Source organism: Bubalus kerabau, chromosome 3, assembly GCF_029407905.1.
Source record: "Bubalus kerabau isolate K-KA32 ecotype Philippines breed swamp buffalo chromosome 3, PCC_UOA_SB_1v2, whole genome shotgun sequence".
NCBI lineage: Eukaryota > Metazoa > Chordata > Mammalia > Artiodactyla > Bovidae > Bubalus > Bubalus kerabau.
Genome location: NC_073626.1, coordinates 164,508,185 through 164,522,067, shown reverse-complemented (window position 1 = coordinate 164,522,067; position 13,883 = coordinate 164,508,185). Strand labels below are relative to the sequence as shown.

General features: G+C 41.9%; 1 protein-coding gene across 3 annotated transcripts in view; it reads left to right on the top strand.

The window, feature by feature from the left end:
- PAX3 (paired box 3) overlaps positions 1-13,883 on the top strand; it is a 101,436-nt gene that overhangs the window by 63,343 nt on the left and 24,210 nt on the right. For all 3 annotated transcript variants that reach the window (XM_055573581.1, XM_055573578.1, XM_055573580.1), the window contains one exon: positions 4,140-4,345. In XM_055573581.1, the coding sequence (XP_055429556.1) occupies positions 4,140-4,345 (206 nt within the window). The remainder of the gene's footprint in view (positions 1-4,139; positions 4,346-13,883) is intronic.

The following is a 13,883-nucleotide window of genomic DNA, read 5'->3' as shown; positions in this document are numbered from 1 at the left end:
TGCATTTCCCCAAGTCCTCAGGCCTGAGGGGGCAAATGAATTACCTTGACATTGTGTATGTCTACTCAGTCATGTCCAGCTGTTTGCAACTCCATGAACTGTAGCCCACCAGGCTGCTCTGTCCATGGGATTTTCCAGTCTAGAATACTGGAATGGGTTGCCATTTCCTTCTCCAAGGAATCTTCCTCACCCAGGGAATCAAATCCATGTCTTTTTCATCTCCTGCGTTGGCAGGTGGATTCTTTACCACTGTGCCACCTGGGAAGCCCATTAGTAATCTACAATTTTCTGGCTGGCAGCATACATAGGCCCTTTCCCCAGAGGATCCCCCAGTTGTTTGGGGAGTTTTCTGAGTGCATTTGGATATGTTCAGGAGCATGGTGGCTCCAACTCCTGCACTGTGCTCAGAGTTTATGGTCTGACAGCCCCCTGACAGCCTCTGCCACTGCCCTGAGGTCCAGGACTCTGAGAGAGGACTGCTCTCCTACTGAGAACCCTTGTGTGATGCGTCCTCAAACTGCAGAACCTGCTGTTGGCCAACAGGTGCTCGGTTACTGTTATGTCACACACACCAAATTGCATCACGAACACAGATTTCTACTTAATTTCCCAGCTCCTGCTCCTCTTTCATAGGCACCTGCATACTCAGTTTGGAGGTTTTCCCTGATTGTGCTCATACACAGGCAAATTCAAGCTTTGGTGGAGGGGGCTGCAGCAAGGCTGTCTTCAGGGCCATGTGACCTATTCAGTCACCCAGGGCCCCCTGTGCAGACAGGGGCCCTGTGATTACTTTTATGCTCTGTTGTTGCCATCTTGAAATTCATGATGAACTTTTGAACATAGGGTCCTGCATTTTCATTTTTGCACTGCGTTCCTCAAGTTAGAGTACTGGTATCACTCTATTTTTTTTTATTTTAATTTTTTAACTTGGCTGGTGGATTGTTTACTGGTTTGTCCACTAAGTCTCTCAGTCATATTTGACTTTTTGCGACCCCATGGGCTGTATAGGCTGCCAGGCTCCTCTGTCCATGGGGTTCTCCAGGCAAGAATACTGGACTGGGTATCCTGACCCAGGGATAGAACCCATCTTCTGCGCTACAGGCAGATTCTTTACTGTTAGTTTATACCTCAAATTAGGCAGCTGTTCTGAGCAGCTGCCTGTCCATTCAGCAGAGATCCAGACTCTGAATCTCTGTTTAGAAACAATTCACTAGACTATGCTGCTTCTGTTCTTGAGACTTACATTAACAATATCTAAACTCCCCTTAAAGCATTTCCTAATACCTGGTAATGAGATAGTAAATTTAACATGGTTTTTCTTATAAGGAGCAGTCAGTTCAGTTCAGTTCAGTTGCTCAGTCATGTCCGACTCTTTGCGACCCCATGAACTGCAGCACGCCAGGCCTCCCTGTCCATCACCAACTCCCGGAGTCCACCCAAACCCATGTCCATCGAGTCGGTGATGCCACCCAGCCATCTCATCCTCTGGCGTCCCCTTCTCCTCCTGCCCCCAATCCCTCCCAGCATCAGGGTCTTTTCCAATGAGTCAGCTCTTCATATGAGGTGGCCAAAGTATTGGAGTTTCAACTTCAGCATCAGTCCTTCCAATGAACACCCAGGACTGATTTCCTTTAGGATGGACTGGTTGGATCTCCTTGTAGTCCGAGGGACTCTCAAGAGTCTTCTCCAATACCACAGTTCAAAAGCATCAATTCTTTGGCACTCAGCTTTCTTTATAGTCCAACTCTCACATCCAAAGGACTAGACAGACCTTTGTTGGCAAAGTAATGTCTCTGCTTTTGAATATGCTTTGGCCACCTCATGCAAAGAGTTGACTCATTGGAAAAGACTCTGATGCTTGGAGGGATTGAGGGCAAGAGGAGAAGGGGACAACAGAGGATGAGATGGCTGGATGGCATCACTGACTCGATGGACGTGAGTCTCAGTGAACTCCGGGAGTTGGTGATGGACAGGGAGGCCTGGCGTGCTGCGATTCATGGGGTCGCAAAGAGTCGGACACGACTGAGAGACTGATCTGATCTGATCTCATCTGATCTAGGTTGGTCATAACTTTCCTTCCAAGGAGTAAGCATCTTTTAATTCATGGCTGCAGTCACCATCTGTGGTGATTTTGGAGCCCAGAAAAATAAAGTCAGCTACTGTTTACACTGTTTCCCCATCTATTTCCCATGAAGTGATGGGACCAGATGCCATGATCTTCGTTTTCTGAATGTTGAGCTTTAAGCCAACTTTTTCACTCTCCACTTTCACTTTCATCAACAGGCTTTTTACTTCCTCTTCACTTTCTGCCATAAGAGTGGTGTCATCTGCATATCTGAGGTTATTGAGATTTCTCCCGGCAATCTTGATTCCAGCATGTGCTTCTTCCAGCCCAGCGTTTCTCATGATGTACTCTGCATATAAGTTAAATAAGCAGGGTGACAGTATACAGCCTTGACGTACTCCTTTTCCTATTTGGAACCAGTCTGTTGTTCCATGTCAAGTCCTAACTGTTGCTTCGTGACCTGCATACAGATTTCTCAGGAGGCAGGTCAGGTGGTCTGGTATTCCCATCTCTTTCAGAATTTTCCACAGTTTATTGTGATCCACACAGTCAAAGGCTTTGGCATAGTCAATAAAGCAGAAATAGATGTTTTTCTGGAACTCTCTTGCTTTTTCGATGATCCAGAGGATGTTGGCAATTTGATCTCTGGTTCCTCTGCCTTTTCTAAAACCAGCTCAAACATCTGGAAGTTCACGGTTCACATATTGTTGAAGCCTGGCTTGGAGAATTTTGAGCATTACTTTACTAGCGTGTGAGATGAGTGCAATTGTTGGTAGTTTGAGCATTCTTTGGCATTGTCTTTCTTTGGGATTGGAATGAAAACTGACCTTTTCCAGTCCTGTGGCCACTGCTGAGTTTTCCAAATTTGCTGGCATATTGAGTGCAACACTTTCACAGCATCATCTTTCAGGATTTGAAAGAGCTCCACTGGAATTCCATCACCTCCACTAGCTTTGTTCATAGTGATGCTTTCTAAGGCCCACTTGACTTCATTCCAGGATGTCTGGCTTTAGGTGAGTGATCACACCATCATGATTATCTGGGTCATGAACGTCTTTTTTGTACAGTTCTTCTGTGTATTCTTGCCACCTCTTCTTATTATCTTCTGCTTATGTTAGGTCCCTATCAATTCTGTCCTTTATCGAGCTCATCTTTGCATGAAATGTTCCCTTGGTATCTCTAATTTTCTTGAAGAGATCTCTAGTCTTTCCCATTCTGTTGTTTTCCTCTATTTCTTTGCATTGATCGCTGAGGAAGGCTTTCTTATCTCTCATTGCTATTCTTTGGAACTCTGCATTCAAATGGATATATCTTTCCTTTTCCCCTTTGATTTTCGATTCCCTTCTTTTCACAGCTATTTGTAAGGCCTCCTCAGACAGCCTTTTTTCTTTTTTGTATTTCTTTTTCTTGGGGATGGTCTTGATTCCTATCTCCTGTACAATGTCGATAAGAGTGGTACAGTCCACAGATTTATAGTATTCCTGTGATAGTTTACTGTTATTGCCTTTTTAGATACAAAGTCAGTTTTGGAATATTTATTTTTAAAAATCACTCTTTAACAAATTTTCTCCTGGTCTAAAAGCTGGTGAAAATTTATCAGGAACCAACTTAAATGTGATTCATATTGGACAAGAACCAAGTATCCATTAAATGCTAAGGGTGAGGGCCAGAAAAAATGGAGGAGGCCTGTCCTTGCTTTTTAAGAGCTTGTAATGCACTTAGAATGACAGATGCAGAGAGCAATTATTTCTGCCTGGGGGAGCCTGGAGATGGGGTTGGGGAAGAGATTAAATACTATTTAATGTACTCCTGCAAGGAGGGGCTTGGTGTCCATGGGAGGACTTCGGCAGTGTACTTTACACTAGGATTTGAGTCATTCTATCTTGGTCAGACTTTTTTCCCCCCATGTTTTGGCCCCAGCAAGCGGCTTTCAAGATCTCAGTTGCCTGACCAGGGATCAAACCTGGGCCCTGGCAGTGACAGTCCAGAATCCTAACCATGAGGCTAGCAGGAAATGCCACCGACTTGTTTGTTGACACACATTAGATCACTTCTTTTCTCCTGTGCTTTTTAGCCTCGGCTCCCCAATCAGATGAAGGCTCTGACATCGACTCTGAACCAGACTTACCCCTCAAGAGGAAACAGCGCCGGAGCCGCACCACCTTCACAGCAGAACAGCTTGAAGAACTGGAGCGGGCTTTTGAGAGAACCCACTATCCTGATATTTACACCAGGGAGGAACTGGCCCAGAGGGCAAAGCTTACGGAGGCCCGAGTACAGGTACCAACATCCCAACATCCTGTCCTGCGTAAACCCAGAAAGGGAACAAGAGCATCTTCTTCTCTAAGGTGTATTTCAAACCAAGAAAGTAACTATGCTAGGAATGGTCCTTCATTGTGAATGGTAGCCTCTCACATTATAAAGTTCTCCCTTTCTGATTTCTTTCCTTTACATTTTGCCTTGTCATGATAACAATATCATGATGTCTTTTTTCTTTTTATTTGCACTTGTGTGGTCCAACTACCTCCGGCCCCTGCTCCTCACCCCCCACCCCGCCTCTGCCCCCTCCCCGGCCCCTGCCCCCTTCATCAAGGTATGTCTGTGGGATACAGCAACATTTTACTATGCTAACCAGTAAGTCAGAAAAGGTTCTTTTTCCTCTTAATAGTTCGGTAAGTCCAATTATTGATATGATGGCTATATTTGGCTTTTCTGTCACATTGTTTGATACGAGTATTTTATATGTATTGATTTAAAACTGTGATCTATTTAATTAGCTTTATTTCTATTAGTATATTTTGTATTTGTGAAAATGTACGTTCTTATTTTAGACTTTGGTTGTCATTACCAGGAGAATGTGTTAATAATTGTATCAAATGTAACACAGAGAAGAATGTCAACTCGTGTTACTCATGCATCATTTCAGGGATCCTTGTTATGTACCAGGGAATGCATAGATTTTGGGGGTGGTACAGGGATGACAACGAAGTTTTGAGATGTTGTTGTGTGCCAGGCACTATTCTAAATGCTTTATATGGATTAACTCATTTACTTATCATTAAAACCTAGGTTGTTACTATTAATGTCTCCAATTTATAGATGAGGATACTGAGACTCAGAGAATTTAAGTAACTACCCAAAGTCATGTAGCTAGTAAGTGATCACGGTAATTGGATTCCATATATTTCCTCTCTGTAGCCATTCAGTCATGATGAAGTGCAAAGTTGTATAAGGTAAAATCCCTTTCTTTAAGTCCAGAAGCTTTTCAAGTAACTGTATTATTTTAAGAACATGTAAAATTACCTTTTCAACTTAGAAGTGTTCTGAACCCTGGAGAAAGGCTACCTGGGTATAATTTGTTTCTATTGGGTGATTGAATAATGTTTCATTATGAATGATGAACAGTCTCCCCAAGGTAGAAAAGCACTGATGGAAAGATTACAAGTGCCTCAAGGTATCCTGGAATTCTTTACTGGCCCAGGAGTTGAAGTCACCTGATCCAGAAATGTCATGTTATTCCCAGATACTTGACTTTCATAGTCAGAGTGAGACTGAGGACTCAGCAGCGAAGTAGGCAGTTGATGTGGTCTCTAGATTGATTGACACCTTCCCCTATGCTTCTAGCTATCTCTCCCATCACAGATTGTTCTGGAATAGCCTCTTATAGTCTGCAGAGCCAAGTCAGATTGCTTTTCTCAGCTTGACTTTCTATCTGATCATCACAGTGCTAGGAAAGTCAAGGAACACCAAGATGAATGAAGACAAATTTCTCAAAGAACTAGTGTTTAATGGGGTAATAAAGTAAACACACAAATAATTTGAGAGCAAAGCTGATATGATAAGTGTATTAGAGAGAGATGAAGTGCAGTGAGAGCTGAGAGGAGGAAAGGTGTGAGATCTTGTTGGGGTAAAAAAGCGGGGCTCATGAAGAAGGGAGGGATCAGATGGACTTCTGGGTCTAGATAGATATTCAAGGGGCAGGGTAGGTGGGAGAGCATTTTAGTAACAGAATAATGAGCAGAAGCACAGAGGGCTGGACGCACATGAGCTACATGTCAGATGAACTTTCATTTTCTCTCTAGTCATGTTGAGGAAACAGTGAACAGTTCAGTTTGGTTAAATAGAGGGAGTGGTAGGGTGGCAGGAAGGAAGCTGATTGGAAATCTGTTTGCTTTCTTTGTATTCTTGCTGTTTTTGTTCAGTCACTAAGTCTTGTCTGACTCTTTGCAACCCCATGAACTACAGCATGCCAGTTCTTCACTAGCTCCTGGAGTTTGCTCAGATTCATGTTCATTGAATCAGAGATGCCATCCAACCATCTCATCCTCTGTCACCTCCTTTTCTTCTTGCCTTCAATTTTTCCCAGCATCAGGGTCTTTTCTTAGTGTTTATTTTTTGGTACTTAGGAAATGTGCATTCTTAACTTCAGTTATCATTCTGGGCAGAACATGATTCTATCAGACATAGCATATAGAGAGGTGTGTCAATTCTTGTTATTCACTCACCACTTCAGGGATCCTTGTTATGTACCAGGCACTCTGTGGACTGTAGGGGTGGTGCATAAACAATAGTGAAATTTTGAGTGCTTACATACATTTTGTGGCGAGCTTGGGTTTCAGGCAAGGCAGCTAAACTTGACGCAAAGGGCATTGAAGGTGGTGGGCATGAAATAGGTCAGCGGCAGTGGGAATGGAAAGGAGAGAACTGCTGTGGAAGGTGGAATGTAGGCATCTGATTGTGTGAGCTGGAGGTACATGCAGCGAAGAGTCCCAGATATGCTGGGATTTATAGCACAAATGTTTTGCAGCTGGACCTATTCAATCCCTGTATTTAGTACATTGGGATATAGTGCTCTTTCCCAGAAATGACCACTTCTAACCACAAGCTGGGCTTCTTTGGTGGCTCAGATGGTAAAGAATCTGCCTGCTATACAGGAGACCTGAGTTCAATTCCTGGGTTGGGAAGATCCCCTGGAGAAAGGAATGGTAGGTAACCCACTCCAGTCTCCTGCCTGGAGAATCCCACGGACAGAGAAGCCTGGCAGATTACAGTCCATGGTGTCTCAAAGAGTCATATATGACTGAATGACTAACACTTTTTCAACCACAAATCATGATGTGTATATATATATATCACATATTATTTATAGTAACATATACTCATATATCATATTTATATAGCATATATAATGTATGATATCATATCATATTATTTATAGTAACATATACAGTGTACATATTATAATTATATAACAATGCTGCTGCTGCTGCTGCTGCTAAGTCACTTCAGTCGTGTCCAACTCTGTGCAACCCCATAGACGGCAGCCCACCAGGCTCCCCCATCCCTGGGATTCTCCAGGCAAGAACACTGGAGTGGGTTGCCATTTCCTTCTCCAATGCATGAAAGTGAAAAGTGAAAGTGAAGTCGCTCAGTCGTGTCCGACTCTTCACGACCCCATGGACTGCAGCCTACCAGGCTCTTCCGTATGATTTACATGAAATCTGTCTGCTTTTATTATAGTTCTGTGATCACCTAGTTTAAATGTGAAGTTGAGGTCCATTTGTTCTTCCTTTCTTTCGACAAACCTTTATTGCGTGCCCTCTATATCCCAGGGTCTGGTCCCTATCCCCCCAGGCTGGCCAAGCCCACATACTGGGTCTGCCCTTAAGACAGACTGGAGATCAGTTCTGAACTCAGAGTCAAAAAATAAACACTGGATTTAAAGAAATCAAACAGAGAGCGTGATGGAAAACTGAGAAGAGTGCTCCCTGCTCCTCTGCCTCCTCGCTGCATTCGCCAAAGACAAGTACGTGGAGACAGAATTCATCCCAACCACGTGCAGCTTGTACAGCACCGGGCACTCGCATCTGGTTCAGGAAATGTGGAGGAGAGTAAGAATGGCCCATTAACTTCCAGAGGACAAGGGATCAAACCAATAAAGAGTGGTTCATATTTTTCTGTACAGTGACCTCCTCTCCAAAGCAGGGCCCTCATTAACCTAACAGCTGTCCTAATGTGGCTTTAACCCGGTGACTCTTTACATTCCTTATGGCTTCATTAGTTCCCTTGAGACGCATCATGTCTTGCACCACAGCTATGATCTACAGCCTAACAAATTCCCTACAACACCCGGCATATGGATCTTTTACTTAACCCAGCAGGAAAAAGAAGGGAGTAGTTAATCACTGATTAAAATGCCAGAACAAAATCCTTTAGTTTTTAGAAGGATCTGGGAAAGCAGTAGCAGCGTCAGTTCAGTTTGAGTGATAGCCAGAGAGTGTGTTAGTTTAATTTGGGGCACCTGGGAAAACCCAACAGCAAACAAAAAAAAAAAAAAAAAAAAACCCAAATGTGTCTACATTCCCCTCCCTCCATGGAAGAAAATTTCTAAGCTCTTGTGGATAAAGATGAAATTAAAGCTTTAATAACGTAGACCTTTATCAGTATTTGAAAAAATTTGTTTGTACAATAACTATATTATATTTATCAGGGCTGAATCTGAGTACACAATATAAGAATTACTGTACAGTAAAGACCTAATTCGCTTAATTCACCTCCCTGGTAGCTGTTGTTGTGCAAATAATGGCAAAAACTACAATTTTGTAAGGAATGACTTGCAAACACTTATGATGTGTAAACGTTTTAGTAAATATTCCATCCAAGAACTGTATGAAGCAGGCAAGTATTCTTGCCACCCAGGTAATGGAAGACAGGAAAGGAAGCTGCTTGTGAAAAAAAGGATTTAACTAGGAGTCAGAAGAGGTGGGTTTTGGTCTCAGCTTTACCCAAAGGGTTTTGTCAAGCAAGTCACTTAATTTTGCTCTAATCCTACTGGGCTTCATTTTTTCTAATTTTATTTTTAAAATATGGGATTTAGATCAGATGGCCTTAGGCTAGGTCCATGAATGACTAGGATAATCATGAATGGATTTCAGGAGACCTGGGAAACTTGACATTTGTACACAGATGTTCTGCTTTTGCCTGTGTGTGTGTGCACACAAGTGTGAGGTAGGGAGAGGGCCACTAGCTTTCCTCATATTCTTACAAATCACCACCCCTTGATCATTTCATTAATTAAAAGCCCCTAAGATGCATGATCTCTCAGGACCCTTCTAACATTGATAATTTGGCATTCTCATGGAAGCCCAATGATGGTTTAAAACCATCTAATAGATCTTTGTAGTTCAGAAGTTAAGATAGGTATGAAATATTTGGCCCTGAACTCCATAATGAAGCAAAAATATGGTCATCCTGCCATTCTCTGCCACAGTTTGCTCTTGTGATGTATAAAGTTGTGTATGCCCTCATGTGTGATATTCACGGCAGCATGGCATTTCTTCTTGTCAGCCGGGCCCGTCCTCTCCCCTCTACACGGTGGTCAAGGCTGGGTAGCAGCCGTGGTAGGAGGGCTGGGCGAGTGGAGTGAATAAGAAGTTCCAGGGAACAAGCAGATTGTCCTGAATTTACCTACTTGGAAAGTACTGTAATTGACACTTTACTATCAGCTCTGGTAGTTAATGAAACATTTTGTAATCTTGTTGTAAATTCTAAGGGTTAACGATTACACTCTCTTCCCATTTTTCAAACTGTATTTGAAATAACCCATCTGGAATAATGTAGGTTAGATTGCTTTTGAGGACCACACCAAAAATGTGAACCAGTAATTTATTGAGAGCAAAATTAGGCTTACACCATGGGACAATTAGCACTAATCCATGAAACTTGGAAACAATTTGGACCTAAGCCTCCGTTCAAGCCAGACTGGCTTTCAATTATTTGAGGTGTTATTTGGGCACTTTCCTGCTTGCTCAGGGGCATGAAAGGCTTTGGCTATAGACAGAACTCAGAAAACAAAGGCTTTAATTCTTGGATTTCTCAATGTGACATTTTTACTTAATAACTAACATTTACTGCACACACTTTTTTTTTTACAGTATTCTTTTATAAGCTTTGTTTGTATTGTCTCATTTAATTATGTTGTCTCATTTAATCCTGTGAAGGAGTTTTTTATTTCTCCCATTTAGTAGATGAGAAAACAGAGGCCCACAGATGTTAAGCAAATTTTTCAAGGTTACAGAGGTAGTGAGAGACAGGAAAAGCTGGGATTCAACTCTTGCCTGCATCGCTCCCATGTGAATGTAAAGTGTGACTGTATTTTTTAAAATACTGAGTTTTTGTCCAGCTTTTATTGCTAAGACCAAATTGGTCACTTATTTTATTCAGGAAGAGGAAAATTTATAAAACCCTGTTCTTTTGTGATTATCTTTTCCCCTTAGTTATTGTGATATAATAGGGATCTTTCGATCAATTTCAATTTTGCTTCAGAAAATCATCGAATGTTATGTTACTCCAGAATGGACCTGAAGATCATTTCCAAAAGCATGAAGAGAGATATACAAGCAGGGAAAGATTTAGGGAGCAGGTGAAATTGAACCAGGCTGCAGTTCATCAAACGAAATAAAAACTTGCTGCAAGGGAAGGTTCTGATGTTGTGTGATATTGCACAGGCAATTATAAACAACTGTGTCTGATAGTAGTTATCCACTGATATGTGCCTCCTGCCCTACTTCCTTACTATGCGAAATGTGATTGGAAGGCCAGGTAATGCTGGGGACAGTGAAATCACACTGAATTAGAGATTGTAAAGTGACATTTAACAGGAAGGTAGCAGACTCTGAGATGGAAAAGACTGAAGGCAAAAGGAGAAGAGGGCAGCAGAGGATGAGATTGTTAGCATCACCAACTCAATGGACATAAATTTGCGCAAACCCTGGGAGATAGTGAAGGACAGAGGAGCCTGGCAGGCTATAGTCCATGGGGTCACAAAAAGTCAGACAGGACTTACTGACTGAACAACACCAACTACAAGCTGACTTTGTAAACTTGTTCTCTCTGCCCTACTGGCTAAGAAATTGGTGAAATACTCATATTCTCCTCTAGAACCTCAAAGGCCAGATTGTTGCTATTGTTACTCTTTTCAAAACAAAGAAAAGTTTCTAAACACTGTAAAAACCAAATCATAAATACCTTCTATCGATTTGGGGACTTACCTGGTGGCTTAGGTGGTAAAGAATCTCCCTGCAATGTCAGAGACCTAGATTCGATCCCAGGGTTGGGATGATCCCCTGGAAAAGGGAATGGCAACCCACTCCAGTATTCTTGCCTGGAGAATTCCATGGACAGAGCACCCTGGTGATCTATAGTCCATGGGGTTGCAAAGAGTCAAACATGACTGAGCGACTCGCACTTTCACTTTCCACCCATTTTAAGTGATTTTATTCAGTCTTATGCACTTACATGTGTCATTCAGTAGATTATTCTTTGATTGTCTGTTAGGAATTAGGTGATAGAATATTGGAAGAGTTAGGTAGGACTTCTGAGTGCCAGGGGAATGTCTTTCAGTTACAGATGGGGTAATAACAGCACCCTAGAATCATTGTGCTTGGCTTGGGTACTTAAAATGAAGGTGATTTCAAGGGCGCCTTTTTCCTATTAAAAATAGATGTGTGTTTTATGAGTTTCAAAGCCTAAAGAAGGCAAGGACCATTTCCCAGTTTTCAGCTTCAGTGTATTTTGCAACTTCAGTGCTGCTTCTGGCAGTTTCAGCTGCTTCTTGGAGATGCGGAGGCTGCCAGGGGCAAGATGATAGAAAACTCTGGCTAACTGGCCAGAGACAGGCAGCTCAGCCCTCAAGAAGCCCTGGTTCTCTCAGAAATAGCCTTCTGGATTTATTTAGCCTGAATTTAAACAACTTTTAAATTCATTCCTTTGGGAAACTCTTAGACCTCCTGTTAAAGGTTTGTTTTTCAGTAAAGATTTGCTTTCCAACTATTCCTCGTCTTTTGCGGTAGTTATAATATATACTGTATGGTAAATATAAGAACTTATAAATCCACCTCCTGGTGGGTTTATTCCATGTCATCAGTGTTTACTTGTATCACTGTGGAAAAATGAAACAAAACCAAACAACCTTGTACACCTAGCCTTTTGGGTTTAATCTTTTGAAGGGATTTGTAGAAAGTCATGATGTTCCTTCGAATTTATTATCTGAATGAAGACATTTTTGATTTTAAAAATTGGGTTATGGAGGAGTTAGCATGAACATAAATCAAAAATAGGTTGGGATTGATGGAGTAACCAGGCAGAGCCCACCCACTGGATAAATCAAATTTGGTTTACTTATCTAAAGGTTACAGCAGGAAGTTGGCACAGAGAGATTGGAGACACGCTCTGATAATGTCAGAAGGGCAAGCTTCTGAGATCTTCATAATGAATCTCACCAGTAGGTTTGGTGACAGTAAGTCTGAATGAGTGAAGTCACATCATAACTTTTGGAAATTCAACTCTCCTCCCTGCCTAGGCAGCTGAAGATTCACTGCACATGGGTTGGTCAAGATAAGTGTGAGGGCCCTTCGCTTGAGCCAGGTGTGACTAACCAGCTTGTTCCAAGCACTTCCCTGAAAACAGTTTTTTTGCCCTGATGCCTCTAGGAGTCATGGTAACAGACACTTAGACTTCCAGTGAGAAAACACAATTGATCCAGAACCGAAATTGAATGCTGTTCTTGGTTCTATTATCCCAGGTGGCAATTTATTAAGTTAAGTAAAACTCTAATTCAATTATGTATCAACTTGAGAAAATATTGACTTACCTTCTTTTCCTGTGGGATACTTAAGGAGTATTAAATGTTAGTGTTCTGAGGAAGTTCAAACAGCTTTCCTTACCAGTATCTTGCAGCATGGCTAGAGAAGACCAGACTCCTTTTCATACAGATGCTTGAGTGAATAGCAAAAGTTTAAGCAGATGCCTTGGTAAAGTATTTATTAAACTGGGCTTTCTTGTTTAAGAAAGGAGGGAGGGAGACATTGCTCTCTCCACTCTTTTAAAAATTTTGTGACTTAAAATTTACAATTAAGTTGTTTAAGTGTTAACTTTGTTCTGTGGGGAAATCAAGTCATCTTTTCTCAAGCATGCTGGTCTCTTGCATCATCTCTTCCATCTGGACTGACCGCTTTTTGAAGTCACATCCAAACTTAAAATGAGTTGACATTCTGTCTCTCATCTAAAGTTTTCCTGATTCTCTGCATTTCCAAACATGGAACTTCTACCTCTAGTGAGCAGTTAGTTTGGTGACCTTGACCACTCTGTGAATTCCTTGAAGAAAAGACAGTAAGCTCCTTGAGCTCAGGGATCCTATCTTATCTACTTCTTTTTTCCTCTGATAAAAAGATAGGTGCTTACAGCTGTTATGGAAAGAAATAATAAAACAAACTCATTTTGTAAGGGATCTTCATAGATAAAATGCTTTCTTTTTTGAAGTACCTCTTCAACATTTATTTCTATTAAGATCAGTATTATGTCTCACATTTTGGAAGAGATGGTAAAAAATCGCTCCACTTATCCTTCTGGTCAATTTATAAGACTCTCTAGGAGCTGTGCACATAATGTCCATACAAATACAGACACATTGATAAGACTATGAAATACAAGGGTTAGTGCAGTAGGCAAGGCCAAATTAGGACACATGTCATGGAGGGGGCCATAGAGACTCCTGGCTCCTCCCTCAAGTGCTGTAGTACATGATGGTGGGAGGGTGCCAATGGTGATGGCACCTCTGCTCAGCCATCCCTCCCCAAAGTCACCCCAGAGTTCATGTGGGGGCTCTTGACAGACCTTGAAAAGCCCTTGAAGTCCCTCTACTGACCCCTGACATCTAACTCTCCTTTCTTCCCTGACAATACAAGCCAGAAGGCAGAGGACTCTTGTGTCTGTTTGCCCTGTCAGTAAGGGGCCTTTAATCTGTTTTAGCATGAAAAAT